At 34.6% G+C, this 18,621-nt stretch overlaps 1 protein-coding gene across 1 annotated transcript; it reads right to left on the bottom strand.

Annotated features, from left to right (window-relative positions):
• Window positions 1-457: 457 nt before the first annotated feature.
• Window positions 458-16,152, bottom strand: LOC149795507 (yolk ferritin-like). The gene is made up of 7 exons (XM_089965302.1): window positions 15,934-16,152; window positions 13,809-13,915; window positions 9,223-9,369; window positions 8,625-8,696; window positions 7,629-7,679; window positions 3,823-3,942; window positions 458-2,021 (listed from the first exon to the last, which is right to left on the bottom strand). Exons 1-7 carry the CDS (start codon window positions 15,977-15,979, stop codon window positions 1,896-1,898), a joined length of 669 nt encoding a protein of 222 aa, XP_089821428.1. The 5' UTR covers window positions 15,980-16,152; the 3' UTR covers window positions 458-1,895.
• Window positions 16,153-18,621: the final 2,469 nt, after the last annotated feature.

Genomic DNA, 18,621 nt, shown 5'->3' with positions numbered 1-18,621 from the left:
CAACTCGTCTACACATATATCACCATTACCCCCTGTTTCAATAAATGAACAGTACACTATTTGCATTGTAATTTCTATTTCACCCGCACCAAGATGTGGCATTTATAATTATGGTGTAAACGTCATTCCTTCCCTAAAACATCAAACACTCTTCGTTGTATTTGACATTACAAAACATGTCCTTTTAAAATCTCTTAATTTACATATGCCTACATTTCAAATATACAAGTTATCAAAATATAGGTCACAGTGAAAACTTGTTATTGTCCATTGACTACATGAATCAAGCCTTGTGCTAACTGCAAGAACTTACTATTATATCAATATAGTCATGTGGTTATATAAGTTTGCCCAGAATTCAAACACAGACAGCATGGTTCGCCGTTTATTGAAGAATAACGTACACAATTTCTCCTTCAAAGAAGGCAAACATTTATAAACAAGAAACTAATAAAACTAGCAAACGTTTGTGTTTTATTCGTGACAAAACAATATCAAATTGCCAAAAAAGTACAGAATATGTAACAGCTGTCAAGGGATATACAGTGTATTTTATTTGTGCAATATTTAATTATCGTATCTATTCCATTTTTCTGTTTTGTTTTTAGTTATTTAACGATCTTTTTGGTTTTTAAAGTAGCATAATTCCTTCAAACAATATTTATGATCCAGAAATATTGATCAGTACATTATTTCAAAACGTAAATGTCTTGTAATTAATTACTTCTTCCATCAAAAAGCAGTATCTGTATTGTCCAGCAATAGGCAGATTTTTCGTGAGCTATTATTTGTTGTCTGCCTTACCAGGACCGTCCTCAGTGATACAGTGAATGACTTGGTCTTTACAGGTATACTACCACGACTTCGACAGAAACTTCAGGTCACTATAATTAATTAATCTGCAACGGCTTTTTGAAATATTTCGAAGAAAAGACCTTGAATAATAACTTTAAAATAGTATATATGTATATATTGCGGTCAGCACTGCAAATAAGGTCCTAAATTTGATTACTGGTGAATGGTAAAGGCCGAGATTTCACCCAAGTTGAACAATGAATCAACCATACAGCTCTCCAGTGACGTAGGCAAGCAACGCCACTGCCTGGACACACCGTGTGACCCGGGACCAGCCTCGTTTTGAGTTGTTATTTCAATAATTTCTTGCACTGAATTTAGGCAAAGAAAAGATTCAGTGCTAATAACGCCTTTGCTAGAGTTGCTCGGAAAAGCTTACAATTTCAATAGTTTCCATTGCATTGTGCGAATCCCTTGAACATGAAGTCAAAACAAGGGCAGATGTTTTTGCAAGAAAGTTGCTGATTTCAACTTGTAGTCGCAGTGGTTATTTGGATAGTAGCAAAGGGCCATCTGGGGTGCAGTTTGGTGATCACGTGCAATCAGAACATAATCGTCTCTTTTCAATGCGTGTCGAATCGTAGTAATTACTTCCCAAATTGGTAAGTTGGCGGGAGAAAAACCCTAATTTCAGCCATTACTGAAATACTGGGACCTTAATTTTGTCATTACTGGACCGTTTTAGTAACAAGTTGTTTTTAAAACAACGAAGTCATTCGATCTCAACAGTCTGAAATTATTATTATTATTATCATTATTATTATTATTATTATTATTATTATTTGGTAGTATGCGACGGAAAAGAAAGGCTGGGATCGTTCATGTTGAGAGACCGTTCAAAAATTACCAAGAAGTAAAAAAAAACTTAATAGTCTTTATGGACAAGATATTCATTGATGGATTTATATGCAGTTGAACTCGCTGTTTTGTGCCTCTGAAGTATTCTGAATCCACGTATGTTTCATAATTGTTTTATTTATTCTTTTAGTGAAACAGGAAATACAATTTGGACTGAAAATCGAAAACATTAAGTTCATCAGTTACAGGCTTAAAAGGTATTCTCCAAGTCCGTCCCCAGCTAGCTCCAGTTTCCGGATATACTCCGAGATCTTCTGCACGGACGTGATTTGTTCATCCAGGAAGTGGTGTTCCAGCACGTGTTCAAACTGAAAATAGAGAGAAACCCTGACACTACGTGTACAAGAAAGAAAACAGTTCTTGAATGTGAGTCCAGTTGCTTTTTTTCATAAAAAAAAACGTGGAGGGGGGCTTAAGCCAATCACTTTTTTCCTATACGCCATATTTTGAAATTAGTTAAAATATCCTAAGGTTATTGCTGTTTATGTGGACTTTGGCCATCATACAGAGAAACAAAAATGAAAACTGTACGAATAGTTGCGTTTTAGTTTTAGTTTCGTTTCAGTTTAGTTTAAATTTTGGTGTGGATTTTGCGATTGTGTAATATGCTTGACAAAACAAAAAGTATGTTGAGTAGACGTCCCCATTATGGCACGGCCAGAACTGGCACGGATCCATCCGTTTGAAAGTTAGGGGTGCTGGGTCTTCGTATTAAATGTATATACCTGCAACAACCTTTTCAGTATGAGAACAAAATTATGTTGAGCAAAATACAACAGCAAAAGTTCGTACGTTATATGCACTGATACCCCCTCAAAAAATACAGTCAACAAAAAAGCAAACAACAATTTAATTTTTTTTCTTGGGGGTGGGAGGCAAACAAGCCTAATTCATTTTTCTTTTGATGTGAACTCAAATAATCATTGTCAGGTAGAGCTTTGTCTACCTGTTAGTAACTGTATGTTCGACGACATCCCAATGACAAGGCAGAAGTCAATATTATCTCATTTTGAAAAGGCGATTTACGCGATATTTATCTCTGCATCTCCATCAACTTCAATTATCTATTTAAATCGATACAAGTCGTCAAAATCGCTGCGATTTCCTTGATAAATATCTGTCATAAAAGAGTTAAGAATTATTTCTTCGAAGTTCTATCCCTTATTATAAATACAGTAGACCTGGCTTTTTTGCATAGCATCTTTGCCAAGAATGCAGTGAACCGTGTCATGGATAAAAGCGGGATCAGCAAAAAATTCAAGGAAGATAACTCTCCTCAGAACATTCCAAGTTGCAGTATACAATACACAATCGCATGGTAAATCGATCATAAATTAGATCTACGAATGAGTCCATAATATATTACTGTGAATAACTATCAAACGATGTACACATAATTACCGAGCATACATTTTGCAGCAAATCTCTCATATACGCACTTGAATGAGAAGCACTTAAATATCTGAGATTACGAATCTTTAGAACAATAAAGTCCCGTAACTCGAATTAAATGAATGGATAAAAAGGGATCGCTGAGCCATTATTAAAATTTTAGTTTCCAAATCCAAAAGAAGGGTATATTGTTAGCTTTGACCTGAGCACGCAATGTCGTTCATGCTCGTAAGAAGGTCTTTATACTCATTCGAGTCAGCTCAGTTGTGTTACTCTAACATACAATAATTAGCCGCATATACAAACATATGATAATAAAGTAATTCCTTCTCGACAGACATGGAAGAAGCATTGCTTTGTCAGCATAAGGGGCAATCACGCAAAAATATGTGTGCGAGTACTTGTGTTTATTTTAACGACATCAATATTTTTCAATTTGACTAGGCTAATTACATGGATCGATATAAACGTTCAAATGTGATGACAAAAAGGGAAAAAACTGTGCAAATTGCATGAAACTATTTCGGATATGTGAATATGCGATACGCATTTAAATATGCGATACGCATTTAAATATGAATGACGTTATAAAGAAAATGACTAACTGTAGAATCTTATTACAAGCTGGAGCTATTATCTGAGCTAATTGAATGCTTTCATTAAAAGAAAACAGCTTTAACTCGTATGGTTAAATGACGTATCCTCCTGGCGACTTACATGAGAGTCTTTTAACTTTCCTGCCAGAGCATGAAGGTCGTATATGGCAGACGTGACGAATCGTTCAAGGATCAAAGAGTCCTGCAGAGCCCAGAGACCGTTCTTCCATTTCGTGCGGTCCTGTAATAAATATTGTGAGATGAGTTGCTAAGATTTGCTGGAAGTATCGTTTCTGATCTCCCAAGACACGTGATTACCACACAAAAATATGCGTTCTCACATATTTGTCATTATAATATCACAATCTATAAAATTATCAAACAACAAAACCGAAACTAAAACAACAGAAAGCAAAACCCGATTGTGAAAAACCAGGGAACATGAAACCACAAGATCTCGCTTTAAAATCACACACCTAAATGTACAATGTATGCTAAATTATAATTAAACAAAATAATTTATATTTTTAAAAGGTTACATTGAGAATATACGTATATGACTGAAAACACCCTGCTGTTAAACGTGATGTAACCTTGACCTTCGAGTCGGACATCTGATCTTGCTACGTAAAACATATAATACTGCCGCAAACTATCGACTGTTAGAAGTTACAAGCATCGAAAGTTATGACAGACCAATTAACCAGACATAACCCAAGAATAAGGAATAAGACATGTGTTGGATAGTTTATATTAATACATTAAACGTGACAATCAGTTATAGAGATGAAAGATTTATGCAAAACATTAAAGTTCCATATGGTAGACTACGTATTAGGCAGAGTATAAAACACCCCACCCCCTTAAAACTTAAACGTGTATATATATATATATATATATATATATATATATATATATATATATATATAGAGAGAGAGAGAGAGAGAGAGAGAGAGAGAGAGAGAGAGAGGATTGTAAAGTCGTTAAGTTCAACTTAGACTTTCAACCTGTCAACATGCAAGAACGAGAATAGATCGCACATTTGATGAGATATTTACAGAATGTGATTCTCCACGTCCAACAGTAACTTTTGGATATTCAGTATTGTTAGCAATATAAAAGTGGGATGACGGGCATTTGGTCCCCGAATGACCACAACGTTAAAGAAAAGGAACTACTTATCCTAAGAACGGAGAAACCAGGTACCGAGACAAAAGTCAAGATGAATGTTACGTGCATAACATGCAAGGACATTGGTCTTCAAAGTGTCCGGCACACAAACGAAAACAAAAAAGGAAAAGGACGAGAAAGAAAAGATCAGATGCAGAAGAAGCAGAGAAACATATTACCGCCACGAAATTCAAAGCAAGAAACTAACAAGGAGGCTTTCGTAAAAAGATTGAAATTCATAATAATTCCAATTCACGATAATATGCCATATGTGCATGAAAATCTTTGCTTGTTTAATATATAGATACACACACGTTCACACGTACACACATATACAATCAAATTCAATAACATAGAAACAGAGAGAGAGAGAGAGAGAAAGAGGAGATTTAGAGTTTTTATTTCAATTTAGTAATCTTGAAATATTTGTAAAATTTGTAAATATCTTGCAATTGCTAAAATTTCGTTAAAAAGTAATAATTATAAGTGTGTAATTATTATTTCTGCTGATTGATTGAGTGATTGCATTTTTTAGGTCACATCAGCACTGTTAGGCTTTTAGTGCCGTACAAAAGGTTATATGCAGGATTATTTAAAAGTGATAAAAGGTTTCTTATAGATCAACAATACAAAAATTTCAAACATTTAAAAGCAAAACGATAAGATCCTTACGGTGATATATAAAGCTTCCCGATCAACGGGGAATGTAAATGGTGTATGTTAATTAAGATTTAGATGAAAATATATTGAATATAAAAGACGGTATATACATTACAAAAAGAATGCTCAAGGTGATAGCATAAAAGTTATATCTTAGAATAAATGTTTACTTCTTTTAGGAATTTTAAAATACAAGAAACGTTTATTGTATCAAAAAGTTCTTCATGTCATGCACAGTGTATAATTTCTGCCATTTTTGTTATATTTTTTAATTAAATTCTGTAAACATTTTTTATAATTCTAATTTTATTTTAATTTGTAACAGTTACATGTTTAATACGATCTTTAAGTTTATTTCAAATTTCCAGGTGTTAAATGTTCTTATGATATTTTCATTTCTTGACTTTTTCAATGTTTTAATTTCTCAAAAGTTTCAAAAGAATATTTATAATTACTTAATTGTTTTCGCAATGTTTACATTTTTAAATTTTACTATTTTTAAAATCTTGATATTTATTTTTTACGTTTTGAAATTTTACTTTTATTACCTTTTAAGTAAAACATATTTTGGAAAGTTTACTTTGTTCAATATTTTTAAAAAGTCTTAAAATTTTTGTTTTCCTTTAAAATGTTTAAAATAACTTTAAAATAAATTTTCTTACAATTGTTTCAATTTTTAGTTTTATTGATATTTTTAACAAAATGGTCAAATTTTTATTAGATTTTTATTTTAAGCTTTGCCAATTTTCTAAATGTTTTAGATATTTTAAGAATATTTACAAAAATTAAGTTTTGTTGTTTTCTGCATAACATATATTTCTGAAATGTATTTTAAATTTAGCAAAATATTTATCTTTTGAAATGTTTACATGTATTATTTAAGAAAATTGTTTACTTTTAAAATGTGTCATTTTAACAAATTTCAATATTTGTTATTTTATAGCATTAAAATTAATTTTTAATTTCTAACTGTTTAACGTTTCTGACTATACTCTCATTTCTTAACTTTGTCAATTTTGTAATTTTTAAATTTCTTAAAAGTTTAAATTTCATGGTGCAATTGTTTAATTGCTTTTACAATGTAAAAAGTTTTGAGTTTATAGTTTTAAAATTACTTATCTTATGCAGAATCTTTTCTACAGTTATTTTACTTTTCGGTTATAAATTAAGTAGTTTTAAAAAGCGGTAAAATGTTTCTTTCAATGTTTAAACCAATTTTTACAGTTTTGTAAAATATATATGACGTTTCAAACATATGTTTCAACTTGTTATTGTTGCTTTAATTTTTGTATCTGTAATTTAGAATTAAATTTTACAAGATTAATTTTGTTTATGTTCATTTTTAAAACTTGTTTACATTTTCGTACATATTAAAAATAGTTGTCTGCAACGTGGAAATTAAACTTTTGTAAAAAAAGAAAAATACTGTCTTGCAATTTGTTTTAATCTTTGCTTTAATTGTAAACTTTTTTAAAAACATTTTTCAGGGTTTAATATTTTCCATTAAATTCCCGACTTTTGATTTAGGCCATAGTTTAAAAAAATAATATTTGGGGTTTTTAGTCTCCGCTAAATTTCATTTCAGTTTCGGCATTTTTTTCTTACTTTCGATTTTGAAAGGGCCGGTAAGACTGTATGTTAAACAGAAAGTGAGGTTCTTGGTCAGTAGGTGTGTGTGTTGCTTAGTATACTCTAGTGCTGCTCGATAGTGACTCTCAACTATCTCTCATTTTGTGAGTATACAGATTATGGTCACTGAACTCGTGTGTTAGCTAGTTTGTCTGGGTGTTGTTCAGTAGGTGCGATAAGTATATGTAGGTGCTGCTTAGAACGAATATATCTTGGATTCTGTGTTAAATTGGCAGACTGTCCCACAATATTAAATACCATATAGTCCCAATGTGTCGCCCAATGATCAATTTCCTCCTTCTCACCCTCCCCATAGTGGCCACTAGTGTTAAACTTATCTACAGTTTTAGCTTTATATTCCTCTTTGCCACACATTAGCTCAATCCAGGAACGATGCAAAATGGAAATTCTCGTAAAACACCAGACCGCGATCTTCCTCCTATTACTACTGATCTACATTGTACTTACTGGACAGCTATCATCTGCCAACATCTTCTTCTGGCTCATGAAGTAACAAATCTAATTATAAAAGGAAAAAAATAGACTTCGTCCATGCAAATAATAATAATAATAATAATAATAATAATAATAACAATGATAATAATAATAATTATCATAATAATAAATAATAATAAACAATATATATATATATATATATATATATATATATATATATATATATATATATATATATATATATATATATATATATATATATATATATATATATATAAGAACAAGAGGTCATTTTTTTTACCTAAATGAATTGGATTTGTCTCAATTACAATGAAGGTTGTTTGTATTTATGAACGCATGCTGCACGTACAGTAGAGAATATGCATCCTTTTCGAGGTTTTTATGCTTTTTTTTCTTCCTGTCACTCTTTTAGTTTTTTGATAATGTGAAAATATTTCTGATTGCTTGGAAGAATATAATTATTTGCGTCTTCTTTCACACACCGCACACCTTTGATAATATGTGTGTGCATGTGTGTGTATGTGTGTGTGTGTGCGTCTGTGATTTGGATTTTTAACATAGCTTTAACAATCGTGATATTACTACGTAGTCTGCAGTGTAGCATTTTTCTAGTGATGTCTAGCAATGGGGCATCATGCCGCAGACATGTAGCACCATGTCCCACCCAGTCTCATTATCTTGATACCAGATCGATCAGTCCTAACACTAATCTCTTAATGCTGAGCGCAAAGGGAGATAGCTGCTAGTATCATGTTTTAATAAGTCTTTGGTATGATTCGACCGGGGTTCGAACCCGCGGCATCCCACATCCAAGGCGGACGTTCTAACCATTTAGGCCACCGGAACGGTCCTTTGTTAACGAATATATCAAATTAATTTTTCTCCGATACTATTTAGTCATTGTTATACGTATGTGAGTCACAGAGGGAGCTACAGAAAAAGAGACAGACAAGCACAGTGACAGACATAAGAAGAAAAAAAACTTACGCAGGCATTGGATCCGAAGTTGAGCGTTTGCATGTCTTTATGTGCTCTAATGGTTTGACACACATTGTCGAACTGAAAAATTGACACGCAGATGAACAGATACATGAGCAACATACTGTAACACATTAACATTTACGCTCTTGATATCGAATTAAGTTTCTATATCGTTGTTGGCATTTTCGTTTCCTCGAGTGTACGGCATTCTTAGAGAAAGAATATTTAACCTGAGCTTACTCTGTGTATCCAACCGTAAGAAATTAAGTAATACATTAATACTCATTAGAAATGGTAACTCTGAGAAGTTAATTTATTCATTCTATGAGAAGCGAACAATGAAAGGAAAGCCTTGCTGGCAATGAAATCATTTACAAGTTTTGGACAAGAGGTACTTTACATGTTTTGGTCAATGTGGCCCACGGTGTTAGAGATCTTGGACCACCCTAGCCTTGAGCGATAAATATATCCCCATAATGAGTTTTAGTATATAAAAATGGTTATATGAACAAACGTATCGGTTTAGTTTGAGCCGTGTTAATTATTTCCTGTCTCTTCTCGAAAAAGATATGAACAGCATAGTGTAATTGTATATCATACCCACCTCAGTGTCGTAGAGGGTCAGGAAACCCCCTCTTTTGTTGAGATAATCCATTAGGTATGTGGCGTGCTCTCGTTCCTCTTTGGAAGCAGCCTCAAAATATTTGGCAAATGCTGGCAATGCGACATCTGCCCTGCCGAAGTACTGGGACTGCAAATAAATAAATAAATAAATAAATAAATAAAATTTCTTTACGATCATGGGGTGATAAAAGCTCATGATTATTGATAAGTGATGTTATGCGCTTTTATGAGACTTGTCTGAGTAGTTCAGAAGTGGGAAAGTCATGACTTTGCAGTCGGTGCCATAAAGGAGATATTTAATAATGCTAGTAACCTGGCTGATAGTCCGTTTCCTGTCCCTTGAATGATAATACAATCCAATGTTTAGACGATTTTGACGCAATCTGATTTTGTTTTGTAAGTTGTTCTTGGACATATTGTGTATAACTTGCTGCAGAATTCCTTAAAATATTTGCCTCATGTTTCAAACGTACACAAACACTGTATAGGAACAACGAAACAGACACTACTCAGTGGATTATACGACAACAGGGCAAGCTGCAAATGGCTGGTACCTGAGGTTAAACTGCCATATCGTCTATAGAAATGTAGTAATAATCCTAGACATTGAACTAACTGACCGACAGAAAGCAGATGGCTCCTATTACACGACTAGGTAATCCTTGTTCTTGACATTTCCTTCATTGTGGACAATCAGTTGTGTTGGATGTATATGTCACAGGGAAAGATACTCGTGAGCGGACCTGGACTTAAACTCCGCAACTTCCTAATGGACACTCTACCACCTAAACTATCTGAACCGATGCACCCTCCAAATGTCCACAAACACTGTATAGGAACAACGAAACAGACGTTACTCAGTGGATTATACGACAGCAGGGCAAGCTGCAAATGGCTGCTACCCGAGGTTAAACTGCCATATCGTCCATAGAAATGTAGTAATAATCCTACGACACATACCAAAAAATTTTAACAAATGGGAAAAATGTATAAGCTTGAAATTTAAAATGTACAAGCCATGATAATATTTGTAATTCAGCTTTATAGATTTTTTTTCTTCAAATTTGCCCTGTACGAGCAGTCAAGGTGTAGCAAACAGACTGTATATCCAAAGGTTTATTTGTACCTTCAGCTATGCCGTGGAAATAATTTTAGACGTCTGAATGTCCGCTTTACTTTGTCGAACTTTATGGTTAATGCATCAACCTGTTGGCCGTTTAACCCTTCATTAGACTATATTTCTTTTATCCATAATCCAATTGATCTAAATATATCGAGGTATGTATGCAATGTGCAAGATGGATGAGTACCGCCATGCAAGCAATTTACATACACACCAATACATATTTGGAATAACGACTAGACCTTCATGAATATTCCACTACAAGGTCCAAACTGACAGAAGACCTTCATGAATATTCCACTACAAGGTCCAAACTGACAGAGACCTTCATGAATATTCCACTACAATATCAAAACTGAGAGAAGACCTTCATGAATATTCCACTACAAGGTCCAAACTGACAGAAGACCTTCATGAATATTCCACTACAAGGTCCAAACTGACAGAAGACCTTCATGAATATTCCACTACAAGGTCCAAACTGACAGAGACCTTCATGAATATTCCACTACAAGGTCCAAACTGACAGAAGACCTTCATGAATATTCCACTACAAGGTCCAAACTGACAGAAGACCTTCATGAATATTCTACTGCAAGGTCCAAACTGACAGAAGACGTTCACGAATATTCCACTACAAGGTCCAGAGGACGAGACGTCATATTTCCAGAATAATTATGTAAATTAATCACATGTGGAGGTTAAAAATTTTGCTGGAGGGGAAATTGATTAACGTTAGTATTATATTTAATTCTAATACTAGAATATTCTATAGCCTTTTTTGAAAAAAAGAAGAAAATGAATTGTTCCAATATGCATAATAATCATGTAAGATGAAATGAGTACTGTAGTAAATTTAGAGTATATGCACTTGGTTGTAGTGCCCCGTTTTAAGCAATTCTTAGATTTGTGTGATTACTTGTTTGATTATTGGAATTCGGTGCCATGGAAATATTCCTGGCCCGAACTAATGAGCTAATGAATAGGAGCAAACGTCACGGAGTGAAGTGTTAGTGTGTTTCCATGATGTCCCGGTTCACTAGTAGTGAATTCCGACCAAAAACGAATGAATGTCCCTGTCGTAAAATAGTACATATTAAAGTCTAGTGGTATACATTGGTAGCGTGACTGCAAGGACAGTACTTACGGTATTAAACCGGTAAATTACACAAGGGAATAAATAAAAAGGGACTTGACAGACACCGTTTATGTCGCCATGTGGGCGAATATGGTGCAGTTATATCGGCGAAATGTGCCTGGAAAGCATACATTGACTGGCCTAAGGTTGCGGAGTTAAAATAGTTCCCATTGTTAGGGAGTACTCATATATGTTCTAAGGCGTGAACGGTTGGTGGTACGGAAACATAATGAAGCCAAAACACGCAGATGTACGGTTGATAGATAGTTGGCAGTTTGGTTTATCTGTGGTCTTGCATTAATTAGAGGAAAATTTAGGTATAGAATGGACACGTCGGGCTTTCTGATTTACAACTGAGGTTGTATGGAAGTCTTTGGAAAGTCGGGGAAACTTATGACTTCTAGCGAGAATCGCGCCAGGGTTTGACAACCGCTCGGTCAAGTAAATACCCGTGTGCGTGTAACAGTATAGTATGCTTATCGCTGTAGCTCATGGAATGATGTCACTATTACAGCCCCAACTGTCGCTGTAGCTCATGGAATGATGTCACTATTACAGCCCCAACTGTCGCTGTAGCTCATGGAATGACGTCACTATTACAGCCCCAAAACGCTTTATTTGCACACTGACCTTTTTAGTCAACTTAGCATCAAAGCACTGATGTAGAGAGATTTGGAGATTTGCAGTTGGGTAAAGGGAAGGAAGGAGAAATAATTAGCGAATGGCTGATTGAAAACCACAAATTACAGTTTTACCAGTTAGGAGCAGACGTTGCACTTTGAATCTTCCATAAATAGATTTGAGAAGGGTTGCAGAGGAGCAAAACAATATAGTCATAAAAGTTAAAGGGATGGGAAAGGCAACGGTGTGTACTGTAGGTTCGTACACCCTTTTACCGTTCTTTGAATAGGAAGTTATGATCAAGATCTAAATACAAATGTTGGATGTACTGTTGATAAAACATGTATTTGATAGAGATCTACAGTTTTACCAAAGCAGTTGTAGCTATCACTAAACTGAGCGAATTGTTTTTGTTTTACCCTCAAGACTTATGATTCGAGAATTAGTCGAATGCTTATTGACGGCGTGAGCAGAGGAAATAATGATTGAAATTATTGATGAAAGAAGGGATAGAAGTCTTTGTAGTTATTTTTAGGTCGGTTTCTTAAATGTATTTTAAATGTAGTGTTGAGTGTAAGTGACATTGCAATGTAAAACTTATTACTGTATCTTCGACTGGTTAATTTTGAAAGCTTATGAACAGATAGTTGTATATAGGCCAATCTCCAGTAGGAAGTTTCCTTAAACTCATTATGGAAATAGTTTGGCTATTACCATAAACGTCTGATGTCGGTGAAGCTACATCGATTCAAAACCATCTTAGGTGTCTAATGACAGACTGTCCTTTGGAATTAGCTTCCCTCTTGGCATTTCTACTGTTTTGTGTCCATTTTATGACTTCTGATTAGTCGTAGCTTTGAACACGAGTTCATACAGGGTTTACTCTAAAACAAAACTGTCTAACAACAGCATCAAAATAAGTATTGTATACTTTTTTTTTATTCATCTGGCATAAAAAGGAAATTCTTGGATGTTTGCCTCGTCCTAAGTTTTAAAGGTACGAATAATATTTTTCTGCCCCATGAATACATTACCGTCGATGACAAAATTTTCGTTACAAGTATAACAAATTACATATGGTGATTCAAGTTACATCGGTGCACCCCAACATCTATCATTTGAAGCATTGAGTTGATAATGAAAACGATATCAACTAATTGATATTAGTGTTATTTTTCTGTCGCATACAAATCGCTGCTTATCTTAACTATGACATTGCTCTTAGCCGGATGGATGTGGAACGTTCGTTTTGATTGGCCAGAAGCTTCCATTTTAGGTGTAGATATTTATCTCTCATAGACAATATAATGATATGTCTATTATGGTATTGACCTAAGTCCGTTAGAAGTAAACCATCCATCTTATACAGGTGAAATTGATTTGATACGCATAAGATAACGATATTTTTATGTTGTTATAAAAAAGAAATAAAATAAAGAGATAGACCATGCGTTTCATACACATGAATGCAATTTGCCTTGTTGAAACATAGATAATGTGTTTTTCTGTTGTGCAAAATAACATTCATAGTTCAGTTCATCTATTACTATGCCTATAGCATGTCAAAAGTAACTAATTTATTTCTACATTCGACATATCCTGGCAAAGATCATGATTAATCTCCAAATATACGAGCGTTTGATATATGATGCAAAGCATGATATATTTCTGTGATGTTACTGACGTAAGCTAGGTATATGTAGCTTGCTTGCAGCTCAAGTCGGATCTGCTCCGAGATCTTGTTGTTGACTTCGTCACCAAAATTTTGTTTGATCCTCTCCACGTAGTCTACTGCAATTAGAAAAAAAGACATACCTAACACTTAAAAGAAAACGTCAGAAAGAAAAGCAGGTAGGTAGACAGGCAGGAAGGTAGATTGATAAGTAGACATGATAAAGTGATAAAGTAGCTCTGGATACATCTATTTATCCGTATATGCAATCGAAGGAGTAGTTTTACGACTAAAAATGTGCTTCTAAGGAAATATTGCAAATTTATAACCTTTCTTTTGTTAAAAAATACTCAGTTTTTCATTTGTAAATAAAATCAGCACAAACTTTAAAATAAAGAACGAAATTCGAATGAGATACTTGGCCATTATAAAAAAGGAACAGCTTAGATCGTATGGAATGGCAATAACGGTCCAGTGCTAGAATGCCTCCATTTTTATTGCGCCCAATGTTTAATGCAGTCCGCATGAATTATGTCATATATGGAAATGTCGTTAGCATTTTTAACAGGATGGAATGTCGTCAGCATTTTTAACAGGATGGAATGTCGTCAGCATTTTTAACAGGATGGAATGTCGTCAGCATTTCTAACAGGATGGAATGTCGTCAGCATTTTTAACAGGATGGAAATATCGTCAGCATTTTTAACAGGATGGAATGTAGTTAGTATTTCTGAATGTATCAGAGGGGAGGTGAAGTCGGCACATTGTGTGTGTCTGTGTGTGTCTGAGGTGGGATTCACACAGCACTTTTTGTGCGTGTCACAGGTAAGGTGCAGTCATTAGTGTTCTGTTTAGCAGATCTAGAGTACAGTCCGTGTCTGGGTGTGTCAGACGTGGATGTGCCTCAAGAGTGGGTAATAACAAGCATATTTTCAATGTGTCAGGATGCGAATTCAATATCATTGAAGCGTGAAAGGGGTAAAATCAACATAGTCGGTTGAAGAGGTGAGGTGCATTCATTATCGTTTTATGTTTTAGAAGTTTAAAACAGAATGTAGAATTTCCGGATGTGATGTAGGCAACGCTGATGATGCTGGGAAGTGGAAGTAATTCTAATTAACATTTAACGCATTATTAAATCAGTTTTGACCTTAACAATATAGAATTTAACCAGATATTAGTTAAAGTAGTGTTCGTAAGAGAGAACGTTCTGTAGAAGATTGGACAAGAGAGGCGCATAGTATACGTTTGATATAGAAATAAACTTTATGCTTCAGAAATACCTGTTGCTTTTGTCATGGTTATCAACTTGTTACTTGTGACCACAAAAACACATTAACTTTGCTAAAGAAAAGAAAAAGAACAAAACTAACTAAAATAGAGTGAAAAAACCCAGATTTAATGAGATATGTTTAGTGACATAGAGAAAGAGGCACATACAATGGCTTAGTTGGCAGCGGGAAAGACAACTAGGAGTAGAGATAGGAATTTAGGTCATGAAGAAGGAAACCCTTAAATTTCCATATGATTTATATTTTACTAGAACCTTTTAAAATGGAGCGAAGGTTGTATGGGTAGTGTCAAACTTAGACAGTGCTCAACCTTTTGTTCAGGAGTGGTATGTGCTCAGTTTCAAGTTCAGGAGTGGTATGTGCTCAGTTTCAAGTTCAGGAGTGGTATGGCTCAGCTTCAAGTTCAGGAGTGGTATGTGCTCAGCTTCAAGTTCAGGAGTGGTATGTGCTCAGCTTCAAGTTCAGGATTGGTATGTGCTCAGCTTCAAGTTAAGGAGTAGGAAATACTCATCATTTTTTTGGTGCAATTGGTGGGTATAGTTTAGCATTTTTTTTGAAGTAAATGGTATAATGTATTCAGCAAAGTGTGTGTCAGAAATGGATTGTCATTTGTTAATTGGTATTTGTGGTATCTGAAGTCACGTGCAGGAAACATTTACAAGATCAGAGGTTAGACGTACTTATTATTTAAATAATGAAATTCATTTAGCGTTGATAGTGCCTGAAACAGGATACATCAAAACAAAATGGTGTACTGGGTAATCTGCATTATTAGTGTAGGAAGTTTTAATATGACGATAGGGGTGTGGACAGTATATTTCTTGTCAGAAGTGGAAAATAATTACCTGCTGAGCAGACTCCCAAGAAGAAAAGGACGAACAACGCCTTCATCGCTCTGGTGATGATGTACAGAAACTGAGATGCAGATATCAGAATAGGTAACTCCTGTTTCAGCACGTAATATATAGAACTATCAACCTCGTCTCTGTGCTCTACGGAATTTTGTCTTGAGACTGCGAGGCATATATCAGGTCAGGTACCTGATGTTTGAGTACGTAATATACATGAATTATCAATACGCTTATTTGCTCTGTAAGTTATCGTCACCGTGCATCTCTGCGTTCAAAGGTTCGCGCAAGTCCAACCCCGTACTTAGTAATCTGGTTAGATGGGTATATCGTGAAGTACATCTCAAAGATCAGATCCTATTTAAACATCATATCTTGCAATCATATAAAAAAGAAAATATCTTCCCTTACATTCCGCTAAATGTTGGAGCTTTGATGTGTATGATCTCATTTACTTGAACATGTTTAAGCCCTATATTCTAAGGTCTTAAAAAAATCTTCCACAAATTAATTCCAATACACGAATTCTCTGTCTAAATTAGAGATTTTTGTTTATAGTGATAAAACTGAGAAATAAAATTCCAATATTTGATATCGGCTGACATCGAAATCTAAAGTTTTGAAAGCAGCTGAAACCTGTCTAGTTAGGAATGCAAGTAAAACTAAAAGAGGGAATACTACTACTACTACTAGTTATTAATAATAATATTATTATTTGACAAATAATAATAAATGGCTGTCAGAAACAATGCCAAACGTTCACTTAAACAGGTAACTTTGAGACTGAACATTTCCATTCCAAAAATTCATACAAAAGAGGTTTTTTTTTTGCTGTAACGGAGTGGGTTGGGGGTGGATGGGGAATTGGGCCTCTCAATCATTACCAAAACTTCTACAAAGAACATAAATGTTAAGTCTACCTTATATAGATAATGTGGTTCCTTGATTCTGATTTCTCATGAAAGGCAGGACTTTTAAAAAATTTCTGACCGTGTATGTACGCGTACATATATGGCATACTATGTATTGATCTTTACATTTCGTATCACCTTGTGAATTATTAAAGTCTTTATACCCTCGGATTTTATTTTAAGAGAATGTCATGCATAATATGTTTATTAGCTTGATTCATCCTTCGGTGGAGGGGAGATAGAAGTCGAGGGTATATTTATATTTATTTAGTTTTGAGTTATGTTTAAGTGTCTTTTATTATTTACGAGTGGCGATGTTGATGGTTGTTTCAGAAGAATTCTTAGATATTTGCGCGCGCGCTCGTGTGCATGCGTGTGTGTGTGTGTGCTTGTGTGTGTGTGTGTGTGTGTGTGAGAGAGAGAGAGAGAGAGAGAGAGAGAGAAAGAGAGAGAGAGAGAGAGAGAATATCGTCATTTTGTGTAACCGTATCTATCACGTTTTGCTAGCATGTTTCACCTGAATTAGGTCACACGTTCTGTAAAGCTTTTGTTCTCCATATTAACAAAGATACAAAGGGTATGTACAAAGTTCTGAATAATCGTGTGCTGTACAAAGTTCTTTATTAGTATGCAGGATGTCAGTGCATCGACCTCAGAGTATTCCCCATGCACTGTACGCACTTTCTCAGTCTGATTATTTAATATTAAATGTTATTTTGCACTAAGTGTTGGGTTTTGTTCATACACTGGAAAACTGCACTTCCATCCTCATGGCGGCTTTCGAATCGTCTGCTCCTCAGCAAATCTTCGATAATGGGATTCAGCCAGAAATTACATGGTTCTAAATCGGGGCTGTATGGAGGATGAGGCAGTATTTAGATGCTGTGCTCGTTCAGGAAGTCTGTCTGTCACGGCGTCGGATTTATGTGCCAGGGCGTTGTTATGAAAAAAATATGCACGGTTCAATAGTGTTCCACACGATTTGGCAAAACGCTTGAAGTAAAAAAAACCCTGCCCAGTGAGATTAGCATAGTCAGACCTTTTGTAAAGAAAAATAATGCGTATTAAATTCTCTTGACCATGTGACGACGTTTTACTATGGTCTTTGCTCAGTCACATAATTGTTCTCCTCCCGACACTTGTAGGATAGTGTAACATTCATATCTCTGCAGGTATCCGGCATGCTGCACGAGGAGTTGCAGATCATTTTATGGAACAATATTTTTTCCTTCGATCGTCGTAAACTTTTTTGACAGGTTTAATGAAAAAAAAAAAAGGTTAAAACAAAATATTTCAAACACACGCATGCACGCACGCACACACACACACACACACACACACACACACACACACACATATATATATATATATATATATATATATATATATATATATATATATATATATATATATATATATATATATATATATATATATATTCTTGTACATACAATATTATGATAAAATATTGTATCCGAGTAGATTCGCTTTTTATTGAATAATGTTCCATGTTACGGTCCAAGGAAGGATGAATAGATGTGGTTCTCACGCCACAATTAGGAATACTTTCCTTGTGGAAATTATGGCTACCAAGATATTTTGGTGGCATTAAGTTTATGCGAACGTAAATTCAGCATCCTTGCATAGTGGAATGTTGAGCGGTTTTGGTAATATTCATTGTTTTCCAAAAAAAAAAACTATGAACGTTAATAACTTGTATTACCTATCCAGTGTTCTAGATACTTTCATGAAACTTTATGCTTGCGAAACGTTT

The sequence above is a fragment of the Sinohyriopsis cumingii genome, chromosome 7 (assembly GCF_028554795.1).
Source record: "Sinohyriopsis cumingii isolate HCF-2022 chromosome 7, ASM2855479v2, whole genome shotgun sequence".
Taxonomy (NCBI): domain Eukaryota; kingdom Metazoa; phylum Mollusca; class Bivalvia; order Unionida; family Unionidae; genus Sinohyriopsis; species Sinohyriopsis cumingii.
This window is presented reverse-complemented; position numbering and strand designations above follow the sequence as displayed.